At 35.4% G+C, this 27,123-nt stretch overlaps 1 protein-coding gene across 1 annotated transcript in view; it reads left to right on the top strand.

The window, feature by feature from the left end:
* The first annotated feature begins 573 nt into the window (after positions 1-573).
* The window catches only part of ASCC3 (activating signal cointegrator 1 complex subunit 3), a 273,420-nt gene continuing 246,870 nt past the window's right edge, over positions 574-27,123 (top strand). Inside the window, exons 1-4 of the mRNA XM_062572708.1 lie at positions 574-601; positions 16,043-16,186; positions 16,971-17,121; positions 22,170-22,753. Coding sequence (XP_062428692.1) covers positions 16,097-16,186; positions 16,971-17,121; positions 22,170-22,753 — 825 coding nt within the window. The 5' untranslated portion in view covers positions 574-601; positions 16,043-16,096. The remainder of the gene's footprint in view (positions 602-16,042; positions 16,187-16,970; positions 17,122-22,169; positions 22,754-27,123) is intronic.

Genomic DNA, 27,123 nt, shown 5'->3' on the forward strand with positions numbered 1-27,123 from the left:
CCAAGATATCTTATGTTTTATGATTCATTTAAAGTTTTTTTTTTTTTTTTTTTTTTTTTTTTTTAACCAAGGGCTTGAACATATTAACCTCTTCTTGGGAATATTTTTTGTGCATCTCCAACCATACATTTAGAGAGACATGCTTTCATTCTTTTATATGTACAGAATAATTAGTAGACCTGTATGAAAGCTGGGCCCTGATCTCGGATCTCAGAAGTGGCTGAGGTTACAGACTTCGTGTGAGACAACACAGGGAAGATACTTAAGAAACCAGAAGTCAGAAGTAAGTGATCCCAGCGTTAACAATTACCCAGTGGAGGCCTCTTACCGCCCATCTGAACTTGCACGCAAACACTCAAAGGCGTCAGAGCGAGCACTTCTTTTTTCCTCCACTTGGTTCTGTCCTAAAATTATCCTGCTTTTCTTCATTCTTCTCTTACCGCTCTCCTCTCGGAACAATCTGGCCTTCTTTAGCTTCACTTTACCACGGTGCCACTTTTCACAGGCGCAGCCCTCCCGCCCCGCCCGCCCGCTCGCCTTACGGCAGTGTTGCGCCGCGCCCGGCCCTTTGCGGCAGCGGAACCGGCAAGCCGGAAGGCAGGTGCGCGGCTGGGCTCGGGCGGGCGGGGGTCGGGCGGCTGCGCGGGGCTGGCGGCGGCCGCCTGCCGCGGCGGGCAGAGCCGGGGCGGCGGGGCTGGCCGCGGGGGCAGCTCGCCGTGCGCCGGGCAGGCGGGGCGAGCGGCTCCCTCCGCTCTCCATTGCGCGGAGCGCGGCCCCGGCGCGGGGAGCGGGCGGGGGTGTCGGCGCGGCCGTTACGCAGAGCGGCCGTTATGCGGCGCGGCCGTTACACGGCGGCCGTTACGGGGCAGGGCACCCTCGGGCCGCCCGCCGGCGGCGGCGCCGGGCGCCTGCGGCCCTTGGTTTGGTGGGGCTGGCGCTGAGGCCTGCTGTCGGCAGACGTGTGCCCCAACCGCCAGTTCGGCCTCCGTGTAGCTGGCGCCCTATGAGCTGCTCGTAATAAAAGATAGCTAATGGAAATCGCTTCTCAGTTCTGTTTTTCTGGTTTGGACCTCAGTGTGTTTGCTGAAGGAGGGATTGCAGGTGTGCTGTCAAGTGAAAAATGGCACGGGCTTTGAACGGGTCTGAATGCTTTAAATACTCATATTAATAAACTTGGCTGGAAATGAAGAATTCAAAGCATGCATGTGACTGAGTATTTTCTGATTTCTGGTGTGATTTGATTTGTTTAGCTGGTGATGATGAAGTGTCAGGTTTGCTCTTAAAATGCATAACTGGCTCTAGTATGCTATAGTTTACCTTTCAGACACTTCAGGCGAGTGTGTCTTGTTGGCGCTTAAAGAATCTATCTAAAAGCTTTTATGAGTTCTGAATTTAGATTCTGTTTTGCTATAACTAAAATTTGTATAGACCCTTTTTGGTCTTTGGGCTTCTTAAAGGATTGTGATGTAGAATAGTGCTATTGAAACCAATAACCTTCTACAGAGTCCTGAAGATGTTTTCTCTATTCTACTCTATCCTACTTTTCCATTACCTTTATTTTTAAGTTTGGTGTACCAGTCAAGCTTAATTACCATCTTGTGGATAAAATTGACTTGAGTTCATACTGTAGTAGAGAAACTGATAAAAGTACCAGGGATGTGATACCTGTCATATATATTTGTGTGGTAGGTTGCAGATTGATACACATGTCTATGTTTAAAAAAATCACTGGCTCAGTTGCAAGCTGATTTGTATCATGCCCCATAATTATACTGGTAAGGTGCTGAGTCCAAAGTAGCATACACTGCTTTTCAGCGGATGCAGTAATAAAATAACTTTTGCATCTGTCTTGCTTCTAGCCATGACAGAGATTAAACTTGCATCTTCCTGGAATTATTTTTGTAGGTGTTTGGTGGTAGTCCCTTCCCATTTATATGGAGACACTGCAGAAGTCCTGCTTCTTCAAACAATAGATGCCTAGACGCTCAGCCACTTTGTGATGGAGTCCTTATGGGTTGTGTAAAGCTATTTAAATATGAGACCTGATCAGTTTTCTCTAAAAGTTAGCTTGGAGTCTGGAAGAGGTTAAATCAGTACTGTATGTTGTTTCACTGAACCAGAGGTAATACACAGCAGTAGTTTGTTCTGGTAGTTTTATGTTCTTGGAGCTTTCTGTGAAGCTAAACCTGAAGCGATGCATCTTACCACTTACTTTCTGATCTTAAAATTAAAAAGAGGAGCATACTTAACTCTTTGTTAGTTCTTTGTTTCCCGTCTCTCTCTCTTTTTTTTTTTTTTCTTTTCCTTTTTGCAGCTGTCGTGTGTATTTGAAGGCTTTAGGAGGGGTATTGTCATTTGCTAGATAGTTATAATGTAATTATAGGAAAATACTGTTTAAAAGTGCAAAACAAAACAAATTCTTAAATAGCAGATCACTAAATGTAATTTGGAGGAACATTACAACATGAATTAGAGCATTAGCACCACCAAATAGGTGCATCTTAACAGATAAGTGTATTCCATAGTAACAATTGTCTGGTTCATTCTTTAAAAGTAGAGCTTACGTGACATGTATCAAAATGAATTTTAAAATTTAGGTACATGGCCTCATGTAGCATAACAAAAATGCACTGATCAAATGTGAAACAAGAAATCTTAAATGGGAGTTGCGATGTTGGAAAAACTAATGGTCTTCATAGAATTGTTAAATACGTGATTAATTATAGCTCCTAATATTGTTTTGAGTAGTAATAGATTTTTTTTTTTCTTCCTCTGGAGAGTTTGCTGGAACACCCTATTACTCCAAAAAAGCTTTATGTTTTTCTGGTGAATTGTTTTTAGTAGTAATAGTTGTTGTTTTGGACACTTTCTAGCCTACATACCCTTTATTAAACCAAGTCAGTCTTTAATACTAGGACAAAGAAGGAAAAATAAACTCAGCTGTCTAGTTTGGACATACTTATATAATTAAAAGCAGTTTTACAAATGACGATTGCATAGTTGGAAGTCTGCTTGAAATGTGATAGGTGAAGTCTGAACTAAAAAGAGAAGTAAGTAAGAGACCCATGAACAGGTTTAAAGACATTAGGGTCTTAAATCCCAAATCATAATCATTTGCTATTTTAATCAGACCCCAGAGCTCTCTGTTTTAAAACAAAAAGCTTATCTAGTGCTGAACTTTGTGTCCAGTAATGACTAGCAGCTGATGCTTAGATGTACAAAAAAAGAAAAAAAAAGAAAAAAAAAACTGAAAACAGAGTAATGTTTTCAGTTTCATATTATCTTTCAGTAGTTGATGATTTAAATACCCAATGAGCTGCATCTAGGCTATTGTGTTCAATAACTACCAAGGTTTCTAAATTCTTTTAATTCAGCTAATACTTTTTTTGAGCATATTTGAACTTTTAGCTTTTTTGGTATTTTGTGGCAATGAATTCCCAGATTTAAATACATAACACACAGGAAAAACAGTCAATTCTAGTTTGTTTTAACCCTAATACTCAGTTTTATCATGTTATCTTCTTATTCATTAATTATAAGCAATATTCAGTCATTCTGTACTCGCCCATTCTTGCTTTTTAAACACCTCATTGCAGTACAGAAATGAGTAATTTTATGTTTATTGCAAACATAATCCCTACAGGGATCTGTAGTCAAAGCATTCTTTATGTTCATGTCTCTCTGAGGAATTTGATCTCTTTTGTTTGCATAAAGCATTACTAATACATGCTTACACGATTACACTTTGCACAAGACAAATTACAGATACCACTTTCATTTTAAAATGTGATTGAAAGAAGAGGAGGTAATGCTTTCTGGTTCTGTGGTAACACAACTGAAAGACTCTGATGTCCTGTGTTCCTTCAGGATCTGATCACTTGGCTTAGAATATACCCTTTGAAGCTATACACAACTCTGTCTAGTTTATTGAAAATCCATTTGGTGAAAGAAAGCAGGAAAGACTTAATTAGGCTACAGTGGCTGTGCTGGACTGTTTAGGTATTTACCAGTTTGTCCGTGCTGAGAGGGCAATTTGTATTTTCTGTTTTATTCAGTACCTTTCAGCATGGACTGGAGTTTGATGGCCAGCCTGTAGAAGACACACAAAGGAAAAAGCATGCATTTTTCCTGTCTTTTTGAAATCTTGCATTACATGACACTAGAGAGGAGCATTTTTAATGAGGAAAATAGTATTTTGGGGCAGGGGAGTAACAGCTAAATCCTCCCTTTCATAGTATGCTGATTTTAGAAGATGAAAATAGGTGTATGAATTACAGCCTAATATAATCTATATACAGATAGTCCTTTAAAAATAGATATCAAAATGCATAGCCTCTAGTGGAGGACCTAAGAGTACAGTCTAAGGAGTTTCCCAAGAATATAGTTTAGTGTTATACTTAATTCAGTGTAACTGTAGGCTGTTCTCTCTTCCCTGTCTGTGCTTTTTTTTTAAAGTGCATGCTAGTTCTGTTGCTTCCATTGCAGTGGACCCAGAAGTTGTCCAGAAGGGAAGAAGAACAGTGATCTATTCTTAAGGAAAAGAACGCTATCAGGAAATGTTTGTCAGAATCACTGATTGCCCTGTGGCTGGGACAGTTACCACGTTTGCACAGGAGGTAGAACAGTTCGCTGATCAGGCTTCCCGACTATCCTCAGACTTCAGAGGATGGCTTTCATTTTTTCTTCTCTTTAAGGCTGAGTCCTTTTTCCTCTCTCCTGGGAGAGTCATCTATTCTTCATGTATGCCCAAATACTGTGAAGCTAATTTCTAGCAGATATTCCCTATACAGGTACCTCCTGGGGAATTAGCCATTCCTGTGCTGCGCAGCTCCTGTCTTTGGAGCTAGACCCCACCATGGTTTTCTTGTTCTGGCTGATGAGCAGACATCTCCCTGGGCTTTTTCATCATTTTCTATGACATGCATACATTTACTCTGAGAAAGGTCTGTTACTTTTGCTTGCTGGAAGTTATGTTGGATCAGGCCAGAAAAAGAAACTGTGTCTAGTATTACAGGCTTGTATCTCATCATAGACTGGTCATAAAGTAAGAATAGATAATCGTGGAGTGATGGGTCAACAACTGAGGAGTTTATCAAGTGGTCTCTTTAGTAAATGTCACAGTTTTCCAGCTGTAAATCAGAGACTTTCAGGAAGTTATAAGAATAGATAGATTAGTTAGTACAGTAGTGATTTGCTTGGGTGCATTCAGATGTTTCCTAAAGCATAAGTAGAAACATTGTAACTCTTATCAACCCCACCAGTCTTCAGAAGTGTTGAAGACTGCAGAATTCAGTGGCTTAGTGAGCCTGTGTTTGAAAACTGGATTCTAGTCAATCTATTCAATAACTGTGAAGGTATTATTCTTAGTTGCCACTACAATGGAGAACAATTTGACCTGTCTTTGAAAAATTAAGGAAATATACAGAGAATCTCTTCTCTTCCAGTTCTTTCAAAAAATTTTCAATTAAATTCTAAAAGAGAATTATATAAGGAAGGAAAAATGACTGAATGGGATTCAGACAGAGTATTAACTCTGAAAAAGATTAAAAAAAAATATAATGGAAATTACAAACGGTCCTTTCCCTCCAACAATTAGAATTTGTACAACCCTGAAAAATTAAATTGAAGAATTTATGTCCTCCTTAGGCACTGTTGCCTTGGCTAAAATTTCTATAGGTCAGATTAGGTAGGCAGAACAGCTGATCCACCTGCTGATGGAGGAGGGATCTGTCAATGCATAGATGGAAACAGTTCTGCTTATTCAGTGCTGTATCACCTCTGAAGCATGAATGCAAATAAAATACTTATATCATTTTCTTGTTTTAGTATGACATTTTTGTTTATAGGGAGTCTGTCTTAGAAAGTTGATTCTATAAATCTGGACAAGGATTGTATGCCTGGGATATTAAATGTTCATGAATACTTGTTCAAAGGTTTCTAATCATGCAATAGGATAATCTTCACTAATACATGCTAATTTCTTAGCGTACAGTACAATCTTTCAAAAACATATTTGAAGAAACTTTACATACATTCTAACAGAGCATGACTACATTTCTATAAATATAATAATTTCAGAAATTCATTGAAAAAAAATCTGCTTTAGCTTCATCAGATCACTAGAGGTGTAATTGGGCTATTATCCTTCTGCATGTGTCAGCCAAGAATAGCAAGACTAAGCACTAGTTTTTACCTCTTGTCCATTTTCTCATGGAATAGGCTTACATTTCTGATGTTTACTAGTGCTTAGTTAAGTCTCTTCACTGTAGGAAATCATACAGGTGTCTTTTTCAAAGTCTATTCTTGTATGCCAGTACTTCAGGCAGTCTGCCCAGGAAGAGTGGGCAGCAGCTGTTAGTTTTGATTTTAGTTGGCCTGTATTGTAGAGGAATGTAACATTTTTTTTGTTAAAAAGAAAAAGTTTCAAATTATTATAATACTAAATAGTAGGAAGCTGCCATTTGCTGGCTATCAAATAGCTGATGTGCTATATGAAGAAGTTACTGCTCAGCATGTAAGCTCTAAAAAAAAAAAGGAAAAAAAAAGAGATGACAATGGACTCTAAAAATATTATTTTCTGGAATATAAATCTATTCAATAGTTGAGCATTGTTTAATTATTATATTTAATGTCTTGGTAAAAGGGTCTGCTTTAAAAGGAGATATGCATATTTTCAGGCTATCTAGGTGTATGTAGGTAGGTACTTCTTGCATTTTTTTCATACACTTTTAGGCTGAAATTTTGGCCATTTTCTGCTATCTACAAAAAGTGGTAATTAATATCTTGGATTCATTTATAGTGAAGTCTGTATTAGAAGTGAATGAGTATTTGCCTTAGGGCAGCTTCCAGTGTGCCTGTTGCAACCTTGGACATTTTAAAACTGATTCCATGTGACCGTCTGGTGTCCAATATTCTTTCCCAGCTGCAGGAGGAAGGTCTGAAGAGGGGGCACCTTGGAAGGTAGCCTAGGTGCTGCTGTGGTTGAACTGTGCTTGCAGCTCTTCCTCAACTGACAAAGCTTGCTTTTACGTGCTGATTTGGGGAATCTGCACTTCACTCTTTAACCGTGTTGTATCAAACAGCAAACTTCATTTTGAATGTGAGGCTCGTAGTCTTTCTCATAGTCATCTTTTTTTTTGGAGTATATCTCCAGTATCCTTGGACACAGCCCTAGTGAAGAAAGGCTACCTACTAGACCTTGAGGGGAGCTGACTAGAAGTTATTTAAAAAGAGGAGAAGGCATGTCAGGATTTTCTGCTGGCAGTTTTGTGCAGAAAACAGGAGTGAATTGTCCAGTCATTAAAGGAAAAAAAAAACATATCTCATGGGGGATGCTATGTACACTTCAAGGATTCTGATCCCTGCCAAATATTGAAGTGTAGCCAGAAAACAAAAATGGGTAAAACTAACCTGTTTTGCACTGTGCAGATTTCTATATTTCCTGTGCTCCTTACAGTTCAGAGAAATGAATTCGTGGAAAATTATCTTAGTTATTTTGTTTTGCTAGAGAGGTCTGTTAGCAAGCATGCAATTCTGTGTATGCTGAACTCATGATGAACTCAGAAGTTTGGGGAAGTTGAGAGGCTTTGGCAGTTCAGTAGTGCCACACTAGTAAGAAAAGCTGCTGGAGGCTTTCAGGAAGAACGTTAGAAAGACTGAGGGGAGCATAGTGCCAAAACCTACTCAAACTTAGGAAAGTTTAAAAATACAAACATTTAACATATTGATGTAGGACTTAAATGCAGCAACTTAGTAAATAATGTTCAGGGGATGCTCCTCTGGTGTGTGACAATAGTTTGAGTCCTCTCAATCTGTGCAGAGCTAGAACAGTTTTTAAAGAGACGAATTTTAGTTGAATCACACAGCCTTTGACTGTGTATCATTGGGAAGGTATTTACTCTAGGTTTGTGTTGAAGCATGTGATTGTACATAATCGTAATGTCCCGATGACAATTTTCATTGATGTTAATAAGAAGGCTTGCACCTGCTTAAATAATCTTGATTACGTCTAGAGTGTTTACTGATGTTTAACTAACTAGGAGAGCTTTCCTTAAACTCTGCCATAACTTTCTGCTTTTTTCCCCACTCAAAAATTATAAAAAGTTTCAAATGGGGTGCTGAGTGGTAGAAAAAGTACAAGGAAATCTTTTAAAAAATATTACAAACATTAGTAAAATTTGGCTTTATTGCATTCCTTTAATTTTTATAAACATAAAAAACACTTAAAATTATACAATACACTTACATTATTGTAATGAAATAGATAAGTTTGTATAGACAATAACTTTTTAATTGGCTATTTCAATTTATATGAAATAGGTCATTTTCTGCATATTTCTGTATTCTTCATTGCCACCATTGTTGAAAATCCTGAAATCTGACTCTTGTGAAAGATGCTGGAAATAGGATGAGCATACTGGCAGTTGATAGTTTGGGGAATTTTTTTAAGTGATAGTCAAAACTGTCCAGAACTTTTCTTTTTTTGGAAGGCCAATTCCATATTTTTAGTACATGATACCTCAATTAGTTTTCTCATATGTTCTGTAGTTTATTTTCAAGTACTTTGATATGATGATTTTTGTTTCAATTACTAGCATTACCTATATCATTAGCAGTTTAACTGATGAATTTGCTGAACATAAAAAATAATATACTCTCTAAATGGGAAGTCCTGCTTCAGTTCTTTCATAGAATAATTGTTTTTAAAGATTAGCTGTTTTGTGTTTGCATAGCTGGTGTGAGTTGTCTGCTAGATGCAATGATTTTGTTAGCTATAGCTAATTACTAAAGAAGTCCTCTAAAAGGATTTTTGATGTATGAAATATGGATATATGTTTAATTCCAAACTGGCATCAGATATTTTGCAGTGACATGAACTTTATCAGTGACTTTGCTATGAAAATAGAGAGAGCTTATTTCACACCATGTGAATAAAGCATGCATTTCATGATCAACTTCTAATGAAGCTAATGACATTCATTACTTCACTAATAAGCCATTGCAGTTTTTAGACATATTTTTTTGATGATGAACTCAGCAATGCATAAAACAGCAATGCAATGAAGTACCAGAAACAGAATTATTTAACCAAATAATGAAATCTTCCGATTCTAGTGATGCAGATAGCAACAGAACTCTTCCAGTATCACAGCTTCAAAAAGGCATTTTCCCATTTGGCTTCTCAGCCAAATGAATCTCAGAAATATATTTTTCCATGGTATAAGAGTTGCCCCATTGATATAAGTGAACTTGTTCACATACACAGAAGACTATTTTCTTCTCTTTGAGATTAATTTATTAAAATCACTTGTGACATTTTACATACGCATGCAACAGTGTAGTTGCCTAGAGGTGCTCTAGTATGATGGCTGCTATTAATACTGTCTTTTATGTTTGGAAAAACGTAAGTTTGTGCAGTGGTGTGATAGCTACATGGCCAGGACATTTCTGTGAGCGAGCGGAAAGTTAAGTGCTTTGAGGTCTCTGACATTGGATGCTGTTTGTTGTCCCTTGGGAACGCGCTTAGCATAATTACCTAACATCACTAGGAGGGTTTAAATGCCAGGAAGGAAATGGGCTCTAGGCTTTGCGTGGTACTTCTCTGTCTGTAAGCATAAAGATTGTAACATCTCCTCATACAAGTACGCTGCAATAGTAGGACGTGTGAGATACTCATATCAAATGACAAATCTGAGTCCTCAGATTAACATTACGTTCTTGAGGGCAGTATTCTGAATGTGGGATTTTGCTGTGCCAAACCTTCCTTGGTATCATGACTGGGATGTGTGTTGGGGATTCAGGATGAGAATACTACACCTTTTAAGAAAAAACATGTCAATTTTATTCTGTAGTGGAGCTGAAGATTTTTACTTTCTCTTTCCAACCTTGTTTCCAGTTGCTTAGGAGCTTGCCCTCTCCAACCTGGCTTAGAAGAAGCCTTCACTATGATAACTCTTTAAAATTAAAAGTAGGCACATGTAGGGAATATGTGCGTGGTTTGTGCCTCCACGTTTTGTTTTAGGGAACAGGTGCCCTCTCTACCTCACACCTTTCCAAGATTTAAGAGCAAGTGTGAGTGCTGAGTTTTGGGGAATAGTTTCCTCTTATAGGCACGGACTTTTTCGCAGGAGGCCGTGGCAAAACAACATTCCTCAGCCCTCATTTTGAAATGGTCAAACATTCAGATTCTCCTAAGGTTTGATGATAAGAGTTAAATAGTTTAGTGTTGTAAGTGTGGAGATGGAAGTGAGGGAGAGCTGGAGAGAAAGGAGGAAAATTCAGTTTATTCTATTTCTTAAACACTGTTTTCAATCAGATTCATTGATAATAAACAGAAATTGTCCCCATATGGTATGTTTACTGTATCTGTATTTGATGAATGTTTATTATTTAAATGAGTTTACATTTCTCCCTTATCTTAAACAAACTGATGCTAGTAAAGCTTGGTTTGAAATTAAAAAAAAAAAAAATCTGGATAGAATTGTTTTCTTTTATGGAGAGTGCCTAAACAGAATTAACTAAATTATGAAGTTGTATCTACCTTGAAAAGTATGACTTTGATACCTTAATTGTAGCCATTAGATATGCTGTTAGCTATTTCACACTTTCAGGTTGTAGATTATCAGTAAATTTGTATCTGCTAAGTAATTGCCTCTTTGTGGTCTTGTATGCATGCTCATTTTATGCTGCTGAAGCAGCTGAAAGGAGAAGTAGAATTGCTTTCCTTGTAACAGTGTTTTTCTCTTGAAGACTCCTTTAGGACCTTGTTTTATTCTGTACATTAAACATAAGAAACTTATTTCTCAAAATGTAAAATCCTTAATTGTACACCAAGCTTATGTGCCTTGTGTAATTTATCTCATCTTTTTAAAAGTAATTATTCAGCTAACTTACTTTCAGCTACTTGTTTCCTGCACTTTGGATATCTCAGCAGTAAGTTAAGTGGACTTTTATTTCGGTTAAAGAAAGATATTTTGTATTATTGAAAAGTGGCTTGATGGCTTTCTTACCTTTTTTTCTAATAAAGCTATAGTAATAAAAAGTAATATAAATGAAGTAATATTCTTGCCCTGCTTAAGTAGTGTTATATTTTATTAATTTCTATGGTATCAGCCTTTGCCAATATCTCTTCTTCTCATGGTATGTTACTAGTTGATTCCAAAAAACAGACGGATTTTCATAGTATGTCATAGTTGTCTATGTCCAGGCATAGTTGTGTGTTATCCATGAGAGAGATATGCGACCGCATGCTGAAGTTGATACTGCTCTTGAAAATTTCTCTCGGTTAATCTGCCTTGGTAGCACAAATGTGCTCACACAGGCCTGCATAGATAGCATTTAATAAATCTGTTTAGAACAGATGTAACGTGACAATTTTTGTTTCTTAGGTAATCTTGTCTCAGTTAGATGCTTCTTGTATAATGATACTAGCTGTATAATTGAAGGAGCTTTAAAAAAAATACTGTTATTTTCTGATTCATGATTTTCTTTTTGAGAAGCTGAAAAATTTTGTGCCATGTAGGCACATCCATTCTCTCCCCTTACGTACCTTTAAGGTCAGCTCACCTTCGTGAATCAATTTCAGTGAGGTTTTGAAATGAAGGGTAATGAACAAACACCTTTTGAGAGTCTGAAATGGCTAATGTACGTACCTCTCGAAACAGCTAATGTACATACCTGTAAACTGTTCTAATGGGAGAACAGGGGGTGTTGACAACAAAGAAACAACTCCCTCGGGTGGTTTAGATGGTCCCTTGGATACGGAAGCTTATTCTGGCACATTTTTCTTGTGGTCACCTTCAGACCTTGTGGACTTTGATATGATAATAGACTACAAAGTACTATTAAGCGCTGATGGTGGCCAGGTGCCTTGTTACTACGTAATGTTGGAAAGATTGACTTGGTCTGCTCCAAACTTAATGCTTAAAGCAGACTGTGCACAGTAAAGAAATACAGATTCTTTCTGTTCTTGCCTTCCCATTAAGGCTTAGAAGAAAGCTAAAAGCTTTTATTATTGGTTTTCTGCTACAGTAAGCTTATTTATGCTTGCTGATTATTATTTGTAGAATTTTTTATTCACAAGTAGTAGCTTAGCTGTACCTCTCTGCTATAGCCTCAAGTTTGTTTATTACAATATTTTTTTTACGGTGGATCTTTAGCAACTGTTATAAGCAATTCTTTCATCTCCTGAAGCTGAGTTACAAAGAACCTGACAATACCATCTCTATGACCAGTAGTTAGTATTGGAGATTTTATCCTTGTGTCCTTCTAGCTTCAAACTTCAGGTTCTCTTCAGGACAGGAATGTGTTAGGGAGCCTTGTTCTTACCATACTTTGAACTCTAGTATGATCTCATGGTGTTATTACAGGGATTATTTTGGTTCAAGTGCGTCCATGCCTTCTGTGAGATATAACGTACATTACTTAGTTGTCATTTTAGCCCACTTTTTTGGGGTGTTTGTTTTTGTTATTTTTTTCATTTATTTATTCTGCCTCATCCTCCTGTTCCTCCTTTAAGACACACATCCATATTCACCTTTTATACAACTACTACTTTTTCCTCAGTGGAAAACTTTTTTTTGGAATGAAGAAATATGAATTCCTGGGGTTATTCTCAATTTCTGTTGATGGTATGATGTCAAAGGTGTAGGCATAATGAAGCCTACCTCTAAAACTAAATAATACATATATCTGTGGCTTATACTATGTTTTAAGGGACTTGAAGCATTAACTTCTTGGATCAGAAGTTAAAGTGACTCTAATACAAATATTCTCATTGTTTTAAAATAGCTGTTTCATATAGCTTTTATTTCTTAAAAATGGTAGTGAAAAAGACACACCAAATAGAATTTTATTACTTCTTTAAAATACTGCAACTTATTTGTCATTAAAATATTAAGTTTGCCTTTCTGTTAATCCAGCTGCTGAGGTTAACTGTAGTAATTTTAAAATGTGTTCATGTCAGTAAAATTCAATGCTTAAGATTTGTGTTTTTTTTTTTTTTTTTTTTTTTGCATAATAAATGTAAAGAATTCTCTCACATTCTATGTGAGAACATATGTTAAATGTCTTAGCATGTCCCTGTCATTTGCTGCTTTTGTGTTTGAAGGAGATAATACTATGTTAACATTTATGTTATGTTATGTTTTTAAATTGCAACCTCACCCAAAGTTGTTGCATTATCCCTTTATTTTTAGCACTGCCTTATGGCTGGGATTTCACTTTTTTTTTTTTCCTTTTTTTTCCCCCCCTTTTAATGTGAAATGGCTCCATTTTGTTCTCTAATATAAGTGAAAATGCCATTTGATCCAAATACTATTTGGTCAAAAGCAACTTGCTGTTGCTAAAGCCTCTTTTTCTTTATAGTGTTCTTTGCTTAGATTAGTATTCAATGATAACTTATTTAAGTTTTATAAGTGAGAAGTTTACAAGACAGCAAAGAACTTGATGATGTTTTATATAATTGCAGACAATATAAGCAAAACCTGATGATATGGCTTAATATGCCTTATGTAGATTAAGCAGAATGACTGCTGAGAGTTTTTAAAGAACATACAACAAACCAAATACCTAAGGCTGCAGAAGATGGGCTCTTTAGGCTACTGGAGTGCTGTGTTATTCCATCATTTGTAAAAAAAGAAAGATTCATGTTTAACCTGAAAATTAAGGTCCCATTCTTGAGCAGTCTTCTTAGCCTGCTGGGCAACTGTTGTCTTTTGTTAAAAGAGCGTGTTGGGATTAAATAAGTCTGACTGTATTCCCCGAAACATTCTAGGGGAGGAGAGGAAGAGGCAGGTCTATTCCTTGCTTGTGGGAAAAAATAGGAAAGGCAGGAGTGAGAAGAAAACTTTAAGTAGTTGGTGAAGACCTAAAACAAAAGTTTTTCAACACAGTTAGTTGCTTTTGTAATATAGGCAGCAATTTCATATAGAAAAGTATATTCTATCTGAGATTATGATCCACATTTACCTTCAAACAATAATGTTTGAACGGTTTTATATCTGAATTTTGTTTTAATTAAGTAGAATCTGCTTTTATATTTTACTTTCCATCATAAAAAGTTTCAAAGTAATGTTCATTTTTAAAAGAAGTAAAATAATCTTTTAAAGATATTGCCTCTCGTCTTTATCAAGCTTTATAAGGGTGGATATCGTACTTTCTCCTTTACAAACAAAAGTCACTTGAAAAGTTGCTTTTTTTGTTGTTGTTTTAAAGAGACAAGAAATCTGAGATAATGCTAGGAATCTCCAAACTTTGGTTCCTTTCCTAAAATATGTTAGCAGGATGTGTCCAAATTGTCCTTATTTGATATCTTAAAAAAAAAAAAAAAAAAAAAAAAAAAAGTATTTTAATAATTTTTTTATCACTAATCTCAAGGTTGGATTCCCATATCACTTGCTCATTTACAAACGTGACTTTTTCTTCGGGTGGGGGGGGGAATGGGGAGAAGGATGGTGAAAGCTCATCTTGCGTCTCTACATACAGGTCCTGCTAAATAGGATTTAATTGCTGCAGCCTTTTAGATTACTTGTTCAAAAAACAAGCAGACCTTTGCAGGATCAGTTGGTAGTACAGATGTTTCGGATCAGGTTGTTGACAGAAATGTACGTTTGCCAAATCAGAGCATGTGAAAGGGAATTTGTTAATCTTATGGTGGCTGTGGGAAAAGGAGTAGTAGTTGATCCAGCCTAAAGGCAGTGTGATTTAGGCAGATATCTACATAAACGAGCTGTATGTGAGAGCAGGTGACCTATGTTTGTTTCTTTTTTTTCGATTTCGATGGCTTTTATTCAAAATGCCAGTTAGTAAAGCAGGTAACCTATGTTTGTTTCTTTTTTTTTCAGTTTCGATGGCTTTTATTCAAAATGCCAGTTAGTAAAGCAAAGAGACCTGCCAAGTCAGTGACATTTCTCTGTCTGTGACTAGAACGCTGCCTTTGGATTTCCTTTTGAGTTATATTGAAAAGTTAAAAAATAGACATTAAGTGAAGAAAAATGTTAAGGATAATTAAAGCAGGTGATTTTTTGTACATTATATGACACTAAAAATAAAAGAAATTCACTTTCTTTATTGTTCTAAGTTGTTAAATTCTGAATTGTTTACAGTCTTCAGACTTGATAAAAAGGGTGCATATCATTAAGTTTATATTATCATTAATTGTTTCAAAAAAAATCTAAATCTGTATCTATTTGTTACCATCAGGAATTGTAGATGTTCATTAAACAGTTCAGTTGTGGGCACTTTTCAAAACTAAGCAACTTTGAGAGTAGTTTCTCTAGGAAGGCTTACAATAAGTACAATGAAAGATGGATAACAGATGTGTTACACTGCAGATATGAGTCTCTTTCACACAGGAAATAAGAATGTCCATAAATAAGCTGTTGTCCTGGGAAGAGTACAGTGTTGTGTAAATGCATATATGTGTTTGCAGTTGTGTAATAAAAACATCCTGAGGCATTCCTCCTCCAGTTTTCTGATATTACTTTTTTTTTCTTATCATAGCTTAATGATATACATATTATGGTCTTTTTTTTCTATCTTAATTTTCTTTACTTGTTTTGCTATTTAAAAATCATTAAGCAATTGTCAAAAAGAAAATCTCTTTATCCGTGCTGAAGGCAGTTAATGAGCTGAGAACTACCACTGTGTGCTGGTTCGGAAGAAATCTTCGCATAGATTGTAATCGCTTATTACTGTTTAGAGATAAAGTTTAATTATGTGGATATCACTATAATGCTCTTGTGTTAGCAGTGTTAAGGGAATAATTGCCACTGTGTCTTGTTGCTGATGACTTTATTTGAGAGGAGAGAGAAAAGAAAAACATGCTGAGTAACCAGCTCATTTGATCATTATGCCCACAGTTTATGCCCGTCACTTACATTCTATTGAATTTTGATTATAAACATTTTGACGTAGATTTTTAACTTGTCCAGTTGACATGCCAGCCTAGTTCTGTTTGCTCAAAAGCATCTTTCAGTTTTCTGATGTGAATTTGTATTTACAGCATCAACAAAACAATATTTTTTCTTTTGTTCTCATTTAGGTGCTTGAAGTGGGATTTAATTTCTCATCCTATGGATCACTGAATGAGTAATAGATGGCCTTACCTCGTCTTACAGGCGCTTTACGATCCTTTTCAAATGTCACTAAACATGATGATTATAATGAAGAACTGGGAGACTTAATGGTAAAGATAAAAGTGTTTTTTCTTTTTTTTTTTTTCTTTTTTTTTTTTTTTTCCTTTTTAGCGCATAATTGTTAAATGTCAGAATATATGTTAGGAATATTTAGTTTCTTTAATTTATACCGCTGTTTTATAAGATTAGGCAGGCAAGGCTGGGCAGAGTAAGTATAGCTTCTTGCGTGTTCCTTTGTATTTTCCTCACTCAAAGTTAAATTTGCTTTAGATCTGTGATTGTTCTAGGCCCTTACATTCAGAGTATGCTGTTTAGATAGGGTAGGTTGGTTGTATCAGTAGAGCTCTGTTATTTTGTATTTCAGGTTGCTATGATAGAAGTTGGATTGGACTTGCATGTTTTTAGCCCTGAGCTTATGCAGAACCAGAGACCCAAACTTTCTGCCTTCAGATACTGAGACTTTGGATTCTTGTTGGCTGATGGTTTAGAATAAATTTAATGATAATGTATTTAGGTACATTTTTTTTCATGAAAAAAATATATTAAAATTAGTATATGCATTATTGGAACCTGAAATTTGAAATTAAATTGGAATCCTGGAGGTTGTAAACCTCTCCTGAGCCTGCAAGAGTTTTGCTTTATGGAGAATTCTCCTTTTGAAGAATACAGTAGTTCATGTGTTCCTTCTCATCTCACCCTCAAATAGGAGCGTAAGGAAGACGTAATAGAGAAATGACTTGCAATTGTTACTACATTGTTATTGAATTAAGTATTGGAAAGGTATGTATGTTTTTGTATCTGGTGATTTGTAAATGAAATATTTTCCATTTTCAGAGTAAAAGATCAAAACTACAAGAACAGTTGCTGACATCTGATCTTACATGGAAGAAGATAATAAAGTTTGTTGATGACAATTTGGACAAAAAAGAACACCAAACTGTTAATGGTGATTTAAAAACAATATTACAAGCTGCAAAACAAATAGGTATGTTTTAATTTTAATTCTCCAGTAGTCTAATAGGCTATTTTTTTCCAACTGCTGTCTGCCTGCATACTTGCAAACTAATACAATTTTATTTGTACCTTGACTCCAGTCTTGCTGTGGAAATAGCTCTGAAATTCCAGTTAATCTGATATGTATACATACAACCTAGATTTGATCTGTTCTTTTATTTTAAAATATCATTATGTTTTTACATTGATATTCCTGCTTATAAGAGTATTTTTATGTGGTGTCTGTTTGTGATCAACCTTCAGCAAGATCAAGCAACAGTTTATTTTGGAATATAGCACTTACAGAAAAGAAGAACATTGATACTATTTGCCTTAATTCCACAGAGCTGTGAAAAATTGAATTGCTAGACAGGTAGATAGAAATTTTAAAAATGTTTTCTGCTTGAAGGACTGTTTTGGGTTGAGGAGAGAAATTGATAATAAAAAATTGCACTCACTTGGAATTAAGCTTTTAAAACTGAATATTATGTTATAGCAAATGAAGTGTGAAAACTTAGTTGGGGTTAGAAACTTAGTTTCTAATTTACAGGCTTTTCTGGTGAAACTGTTCCAGCATTTTTTGACATTATAATCCAGAGGGTTTTTCTCACAATACACATTAACCTCTCTCACTCTTTCTCAATAATTTCCTTGGAAATACAAAAGGATTAACAAATTAAGGAAGAAATGAGCATCTGAAAACAGACTTTCAAAAACACTAAGTTGTTTGGGTCTAGTATGTAATAATACGTCATGCTATGTGGTTGCACGGAATCTGTCTGGTAAAGCTGTAATGGTGCATTACTCTAGTGAGTCATCAGAACAAAATTTGCAAGTGTTTTTCAAATCACTGGCAAAAATATTTTAGAGTCATCTGACTGACAGGTGTTCTAAATCTCACCTACTTTATGGTTTACTCCGGTGTCATATGCTGTTATTATTCTAGATTTGGCCCTAACTTTGTTTTTTATCCTATTTTTTAATACAAGTAGTCGAGCATGTGCTGGTTAGCAGAATTTAACATCCTCAGGCCTCTTTCTAAGACAGAGAGGCCACTAAGAAGGACCATCTTTCTACTTCCATTCTCAACTCACATATTCAATGCAAGTATTTCAGTTGGCAATTGTGATGTGCAAGGTTTTGAGGAACTCATGCGAGGTGTGATTTCAGCCACTTTAGAGGTAGGAAAAAATCTGCCGCATGCTACTAATAGGTCTTGATAGCCACTAAGAAATAACTTCTTAGTGGCATGCTATCTGTCTTTAGGCGTCCAACTAGACTCCCTCTACAATTAGTGGTAAACTCCCTGTTTCTTTGGCTGTCGGCGTACTACAGAGTACGTGTGCTCCACAGCACACTGAGGAGGCCTGATTCCTGAATGCGCAGCTGCCCACCTTGCAGTTGTAGTGCTGCTACCTTGCATAGGATAAAATGTGCCCAGGGAGGTAGCTGCAATGTCCTCCAAAAATCTCTGAATCTGACATCCAGTCATGTTGAATGCTTGGGGTATTTTGGAAATATGTAAATGTAACTTATTTCTCTTTTTTTATCAACTATGGGATTGGATGCCTAAAGCTAGTATGGAGAAGGTGCTGTATTGATAACTGATCGAAGAAAAAACTGTTACCTAACCTACAGCAGCTGTTTTTTTCCTTAATTTTGAGATTGTCCATACAACTTCAACAATTCACTCTCTTTTAGTTGTTGTTAGGAGTTTTTAATTGCTATGCTGCAATGGTAAAGGCAAGTTTGAGACACATCGGTGATGGGAAGGAGAGCATGAAAGGTATTAACATAGTTCTGTTCAAAAAAAATATTCTTCTTGGATAAATAGTGAAACTAGATGAATGTCTGTATGAACAACATATTTGTGAAGACAGAAAAAAATGATTGGGTTTTTCTCAGTGCTCCATTTAAATAACATACTACTATTGTGACTTTTAAAAGTCATCCTTTTTATTTCTCTTACTTCTATTCCATGACTTGATCAATTCAGATTTTGTTAAAATGACATTAGGATGTTAGGAGGAGGTCGGTCAATACCATCAGGCGTGGACCAGGCACTGAAACAGAACATGTTCCCTTACCATCAAGCAAAAACACCTCACTCCTCCCTGGCCATCAATCCTCCTGACCGTGGAAGGAGACTTGATGCAGAGGGTATGGCCAGAGCACCAAGTGTAGTTTATTGTCCTGCTCCAGGCTATGGTGATCAAGTGCAGGGCTATCCAATGGTTACCCCTGGACAGCCCCAATTTTATCATTTGCATAAGTTGTTTTCCCTTTTCTCACTGCTTGATCCTCCTTTTTGCCATCCTTTTTTCCTCCAAAATAAACAAGCTGTCTATAATGACTTTTGCTGCCGTTGCAGTTTCCAGAATTGCTGCGTATGTGCCCACCTTACCATCTTCCTAACCATCTGAGGAAAGAAACTTTTTTGATGACAGCCAAAAATAGGACAGTTTCTAATGATAAAAATATTATTTTTTAAAAAGTTGTCATGAGAATACATTCTGTCTTATTCTCCTCTTTTGTTGTAATATAGTTCATTACTAATATGCTAAATATTTTATTTTAGAGAATCTGAACTTAAATTTGATTTCCTTCAGATGATTCAAACAGCTTTGTGTACTGATTTTTTTTTCTTAATTGGTAGCATGCTTAGTTGGTTTCTATACTTGTCCTCATTTTAGGTATTGTAGTAATTTTTTGTAAGTAATGTAACCAAAAAATTAGTATGCATTTTTGAGGGAAAGTAGGAAGCATTACAGAATATACCTTGCACATAAACATGAAACTTACCTGGAAGAGGAAAGATGAGATTTAAGTAAGGACCTGGTACAACTACCAGCTAAGCACATCAAACTAGGTCAATCAGAGCTACAGAGAGATTTGATAGTGTTATTTCCCTTAATCCAAATATGTACATCCAGAGCAAGCAATTTAGGCTAAGAGAGGGGAGATGTGCATAGTTGTTTAAATGTCCAAAATTTATAACTTTATGTAAGAGATACTACAATAAAGTATTGACTAGGCTAAGGCTGACAAATGCATAATGTCTGTGAAGTTTACAATATAACAATTAAGACCATATGAAGTGTAGGAAGTAGGACGAAATGTCTGATGGGGAAGAAAGAGGTTGTAAGCAAAATAGGTGATTTGCCATTAAAAGTGTTCTTTTAGCTTAATGGCATTTTACTTATTTTCAAAGACAAGTGACTTTTAAATAATGATATGTTTTTGTATGTTAGGAATATAAGAGTGAGGATCAAACAGCAAAATCAAGTCTCTTGAGTTTTCAGACTATTTTTATGTTGCGATTTCTATGTAGTTAATGCCAAGAGGGAGGCTGAAGCAACACTTTCTATTGAGACATATTTACGTATATCGAGTATGTGTGTGTACTTTCTTTTATATAGCTTATTCTCTATATCTATATCTTCCCTATTCTATAGGGAAGATAATTAGCTGTGCACCTAATTATCATGTAAATATCACCTACCATTCCCTTCATGAACTTTTAAGCTCTTCAGAGTGTGCCATATGGAAGTTCAAGAGAAGTAGTGAATTTTTAGACACCCTTGTTTATATATTATGTTTTCAGCTTCTCACTCTTGTTCTATCTGCTTATTGAACATCTTTTGCTTTTTCCTGTTATGCTTCTGGGGAGAAAGTCCTTGCTTTGCTATATTTGAGCCTAACTTTCCTGAATCAAGTCTCAATTAACTACGTAGAAGTAACTAATAATCTTTCCCCTGATTTCAGTAAGTGGTTTTTTTTTGTTGTATTTTTTTAATAGTCAGAAATGGGAGACACATTATAGCAAATACATAGTATATAACTGTTTGGATAGCAGGAGGCAGTTTTGAGTATTTGCCATCTTCCCTATTCTAAAAAATATCATTTGGGGTTTTTCTTTTTCTTTTTCTTTCTTTTTTCTTTTGTTTCTTTCTTTCTTTCTTTTTTTTTCTTTTTTTTTGGAATGGATAATATTGTTCCTTTTCATGTAATTAACATTTAATAGGTCTTCTGAGTTAGCTATAGCAGGAATAAATCACTAATGTTATCACTTGAATCATAGTGTTCTCTGTTAGAATTTTGCTAGTCAATCCTAATATAACTGTAGAATTGACCAGATTAAGAGATCTGGACAGTAGTAGTTTGTAAATCTTGACACTGAACTTTTAAAGTATTTTAAAATTATGAAATATTTTAAGAAAAGCTAATTCTATTTTTAAAAGTTGGAATAACCTACTACAGTTCTTAGAACATTTTTTTTTTAATTTGGAAAAAATATTCTGCTGATTATACTCTTAAAAACCTGTATGCTGTATTTTTATGTATTTCTTGCACATCATAGCTATTTGTTTTGTTTAGTAGTGACATTTTGGTTCTTTACATAGTGTCTTTACTTATGTTTTCCTCAAGGACCTCGGAGAATATTGATGTAAGAGGGATAAATTGGGTTTTTCTCTAATATGTTTTTTGATTTTTCTCATTATGATTTAATATAGCCTATAACTCTGAATTTATGCATTGACTTTTAATTTCTTTGGGAAATTTTTTAATTAATACACATTCTATAGTACTAGAAACAAGAATGTAGTATTTCCCAGCTGATTTCTGTATGTTTAGGCTGTCATGAATATTCAGATTAGACAGTGAATAAACGTTGATACAAAGTGGAAAACAAAGTGGGATTAAAAAACAAACAAACAAAAAAAACTGTAAAGAGCTCATAAATACACTGTGGTGAATTGCAGACCTCAGGCAAGTTTTCTTCCCCTTACTTGAAAAATAAGAGAACGTTAGTAATCCTTAATATGAATTTCTTGTAAGTAGGAAGATAACGAAGACAGATGCTTTATTATTGTATACTTCTTATAATTCACTACCTTGCAACTACTGCTACTTGTTATGGTCTTTGTTTCAGTTCTTTGTTGTTAAGATTTTTTGCAGGAAATTGAATACGGTTATGTTATAGGCAATGGAGGGGAACTGGTTTGAAGAGTATATGGTTATGTTTGTTTCTGTTAACAGTTGGAGCTGAAAATGGACAAGAAGCAATTGAAAGCGGAGCTGTTTTTCTCTTTAAGACATTTCACAAGAAAGAATGTGTTGGTCATGATGAGACAAAAGCTATCAAGCAGATGTTTGGGCCCTTTCCATCATCATCTGCTACTGCAGCTTGTAATGCTACATGTCGGATTGCTTCTTACTTCACTGAAGAACAGCTTACAGCCCTCGTACAGATGGCTGAAGAACAAAATGGTGATAACAGAGTGTTCTTTGGTAAAAATATAGTGTTTTCGTTTGACATGCATGGTTTGGATCACTCTGAGGAGCTGCCTGTGAATGGTGAGACCGATGCACAGAAAATTATAAGCTTAGATTATAAGAAATTTCTGAATAACCAGCTGGATCACTTACAGAGTTGCTATGGTGAGAAATCTGATCTCAAGTCTTTGGAAAAAGTAGATGATTCTTTTTTGTGGTGTGAAGTTGGAAAGTATCTGAATGAATCTCAGGGGGGTACCCCTGCAGGGCCAACAACAGAAGATCTCTGCTGCACTTTGTACGAGATGCTTGCTTCTACCAAAAGTGGTGATGAACTTCAGAATGAGGTACAGTAGCATATTAACCATACTGTATTTAAATGTTGCACCAATATTAAGTTATTTCATATTGGATTGTGTCAGTATATTTCATTTAAGTCTTATCTATGTTTTGTTTTTGTCTTAAGAAAAATTACATGATAGTATCTTAATCCATGAAACAAAAGAATATTATGTGTATATTTCCTCTTCCCTCTGTAATATACTGGACATTATTTTTTTGCTCATTTCCCCAGCTGCTTCATACTTTTTTTTAAAAGCAATAACTATTTTAAGGCAAAGAATTTCTATTTTTATTACATTGAAAAATCTTGCACAAAAGAAGTCAGTAAATGTATAGATATTTAGAAATGCAGTTATCAAATATAACCATATCAAAATGTGAGACCTTGTGAGGCTCTCACTATAAAAGTAAAAATTAAACAGAAATAACCAAAGTCAAATATCTTGCTATTAGACAGGTTACCACTCTAGTCTCAGAGCATTCCTGTTGTTGAAACAGAAAGGAAATGAAAGGAAGGTTGGAGAATGGGGCATGTAGCGCTATATTAAAACTTTGTTATTTTACTTGCTTTTATTTTTTATTTTTTTGGTAAGGAAGTGGGAAAGGGTTATCAGTAGAAGAGCAAAGAAAGCTTAAAGGAGGGAGAATAGTTGCTAGGAGGCTGGAGTGTAAGATAAAGCTAGTGGTAGAAAAGGGAAAGGAGTCATTAGCTGTGACTCCTTAGGAAAGACGGATGAAGTAAGCCAAGGGAAGAGAGAACTATTTTTGAATGGAGTAAGGAATGCCTTCCAGCCATTTCTTCATCAATTCTGCCATTTCTTTTCCTGTGCACTTATCAGTTATGTTTTTCTTTTACCGACTTGCCCAGCTTTCCCCCTAAAAAAAAAAATAAATAAATAAATTCAATACACAGAACTCTGTAAGCAACTTTTAAGAAAGACTTAAAATATAGAAAATCTGCTACATAAATATTACTAATGGTAGAGAAGGACGATCTTGTGAAAGGCAGCATAATGAGAATTTGCAAGAAGTTGGTCATTAAAAATGTAGCTTTTCTTCTCATCTAGAAAAAATGATAGAGGATCCAAGTACTCTATTTTCTGTTTAGATAATTATGTATCTGCTTGTAATGATATAGTAATTGTTGAGGTTGTTCTTTTGTTTGGTAGTTAGAAGAGAGCAATTGACCGACTTTTTGCTGTGACCATGCTTCAGGGTACGTCTCAAGGTTTCCTTTGACATATTTTCTGTATTTGAATTTTTTACTACAAGTTTTCTTTCTGTTTGAGAAGCTAAACTTGAACATAATTGGAGACAGACCTAATTTGTACTGTATTAAAATACCTTTGAGAATTTTTTTTGAAAGTTTTACGCATTTCAGCAAGCAGAAATGTGTTATGTTCTGTGGAACATAGAAAAAAATCCTCATTTGCATTAGGGATTTGAAGTTTTTTATTTGGGTATGAGAAAAGATTTCCAAAATGTGTTTTTTTTCCTAGATTAAAGGATGTCTTTTAACATACATAGTCACAGGGAATGCAGAAGTACTTCTGTACTTCCACATAATGTTTAGTTAAGTTTAATTTGTAGAATATTAAGGAAAATGCTTGAAATATTTCACTTGAAGCAAGAAGAAAGAAAGATATTTTTATTTTGCAAGATTATAATCAGTAAATGGAATCATCAGCAAAGACTTCCTTTCCTTTTGCATTTATAACAGAGACTTTCTGGTAAATTATCTCTCTTTTTGGCTTTATAGGAGTTTTAGTTTGATTATATAAAAAAAATGTACATTCGCTTCTGGAAAGAAAAAGTAGTTTTTCATATGGTTGTTTGAAAGCTGCATCTTTTTAGATTTTAAGAATTCTTAGTAATAAAAAGATCAGTTTTCTCCCTAATCAGCTCATTTTTACCCCCCATATGTCTCATGACAATCTTTCTTTGCTGTTGACTACAAATGTTGCTTGGTTAGCGTATTGCTTTTTGCATTGATCTCATTAATTCATTGCTCAATGCACAATATGTGTGAGGGGACGTAAGACCAAACTGAAAATGATCACCTTTTTTTAAAAAAATAGCTGATACTTGTATTGTGTCAAGTTGTGAAGAGTAGTCACAACTAGTTTTTTTTTTTTTTTTTTTTTTTTTTTTTTTTTTCTCGTTTTGGATTTTGCCTTCACTTAGGGATTTTTCATTGTAGCAATTTTGCTGGTGGCATCACTGTGAGCAGATGGTGTTCTTTAACCTAAAGGTAACCCATTTGTGGAACTAGGTCATCGACTTGCGATATGAAATGGTTTAACAAGTATGTATTCGATCATGCATATTGAAAATCTTACATTAATTATGGTGATGCACACATGCTAAAGTCTCTGTGCTCCATGAAATTCTTTTGTTCTCTATAAACCAAGAAAAAAGAGCCATTCATATGAAAAGATATTTCTTTGTAAATGAAATCCAGATCTTTAAAATACATTTGCATATTGTAAAAGTGGTGCCCATTCAGTTGCCTTGTGTGTTCTTCTATTTAGAAAGATACTGTTATTATTAATAATAAATAAAGTATTATTATTATTAATAAATAAGTAAAGAATGTGCTCATGATAAGGATATTGGGGAGTGGACTCCTCAAAAATAGTTTCATTTTATCTTTAAGCAAGGTTTATAAACTTTACTTAGCAAAACACCCTAAGCATATCAGCATTTGTAATTCATTGCAAGGGTGACTTCCTGTTTTTGTATGTACATATAGACACGCACATATGTTGCTAAAATTTTTAAATAAGTAGTGAACTCTAAAATGAATTGGAATAAGCTTCTTTTCCCATCACTGAGTAGTCTACAGATAGTGATCACCTAGGGGTAAGAAAGTTATTGTTCTTTGCTTTCTCTGCTTAAGAACATTCCACACTTCCCATGGGACAGTTTATTTCTTTGTGATACCTTCCTCATTATTCTTAATTAGAGGAAAATTGATTCCTATGCTTAGAGCGAGATGGGAGTTATAACTTACTGTCTAAGCTTCCAGGGCTTCCGTCAATTAAATGCATTCCCAGCTGTCTTGCAAACTGTCCTAGTGGGGAACAAACATATTCCTTTCTATAGTTTTTCTAAGAATAATTCATTGTTCATCATTCCTACAAAATGCGAGATTCAAAAATGCGCGATTGTATTTCTGAAGTGGATTCGTCCTTCGTGTCTGAAACACTTGAGAACGTGTAGGTGACACAAGCTATAGTGAGAGACCAAAGGGTGGTAATGCAGAGTTTCAAGATGCTGAAGCCTTCCTGAAGGCTACACCCGAAGTCAGAAAAGTACAGATTGTCAAATATAGGTTTTATATGTCAAAAGAAAGAAGTCAAGAGTTCAGGTTCATCAACAAAGCTATTCATTAATGTATTCGTTATTAGAGCCAGTGTTTGTAGTTTTAGGATTAAAATTCAATGCTTTCATTCTTATTTCAGAAGGGAAGTTAATGGATAGTTTTACTGTTTCAGGAAGTATGTTTTTTTTATTGTGGTATTTGTGCTTCTCTATATTCTTGATGTAGCAATAGAGTTTTAGATATTTTTCACTATGCTCTTCTGTATTGAGCGCTGTATTTTTTAGAATCTTGCTTGTAACTTATTTTTTTATCTGCTTCCATCACTTTTGTCTTTTTTTTCTTTTTTTAATTGAGTTGTTCTATATTGTTCCTGTTGACCTACCCTAATCTCCTCACAAATGTCTGCCTGTTGGTCTAACCTGTAAATGTTGGGAGCAGGAGCAAAGGGAATTTAACTAATTTGTCGGTTCAGCTAACTGGCAGGAAACTCTCTGTGTCTAACACTTGCCTTCCTGAAAAAGAAGTGGCAGAAGAGCGAAGGAAAGGAAATTCTTTTTAAATTTTCATAGAATTTAGAAAGGACTTTTTTTTGTCATTGATACGATATCTTAAACTAAGGAAGATTCATTTTTAAGAATGTGAAATACTTTGTCCCAACTACTCCTGTCAGCCTGTGCCAGAATCTTCTTGTGTAGGTGGTTAGAACCAACCCTTGTTCTAGCTCACTTTCTAGCTTTACTTGGGGCTGTGTTTATGATCACTTGTTCCTGGGTTACAGTTTTCTTTTCATTTAAATCAGTTTTAAAAAATGATCACTGAAGAACTGCACTTGAAGTTTTATTCCAGGTGATACTGTTCGCTTTTCAACACTGCCTTGATATGCTTTTCAACACTGCCTTGCTTTTCGTGTTCCCTTCAGGCAGTTTCTTGCCATTTCTTGCCAACTTTATAATTCTATTCTCATTTTTCAAAGGTCTCCATGTGGAAAATTGCAGTGTTTTAAATGAAGTCCAGATGTGAGACACCTGTCATTCATTTTTTGGATAAATA

Source organism: Rhea pennata, chromosome 3, assembly GCF_028389875.1.
Source record: "Rhea pennata isolate bPtePen1 chromosome 3, bPtePen1.pri, whole genome shotgun sequence".
Taxonomy (NCBI): domain Eukaryota; kingdom Metazoa; phylum Chordata; class Aves; order Rheiformes; family Rheidae; genus Rhea; species Rhea pennata.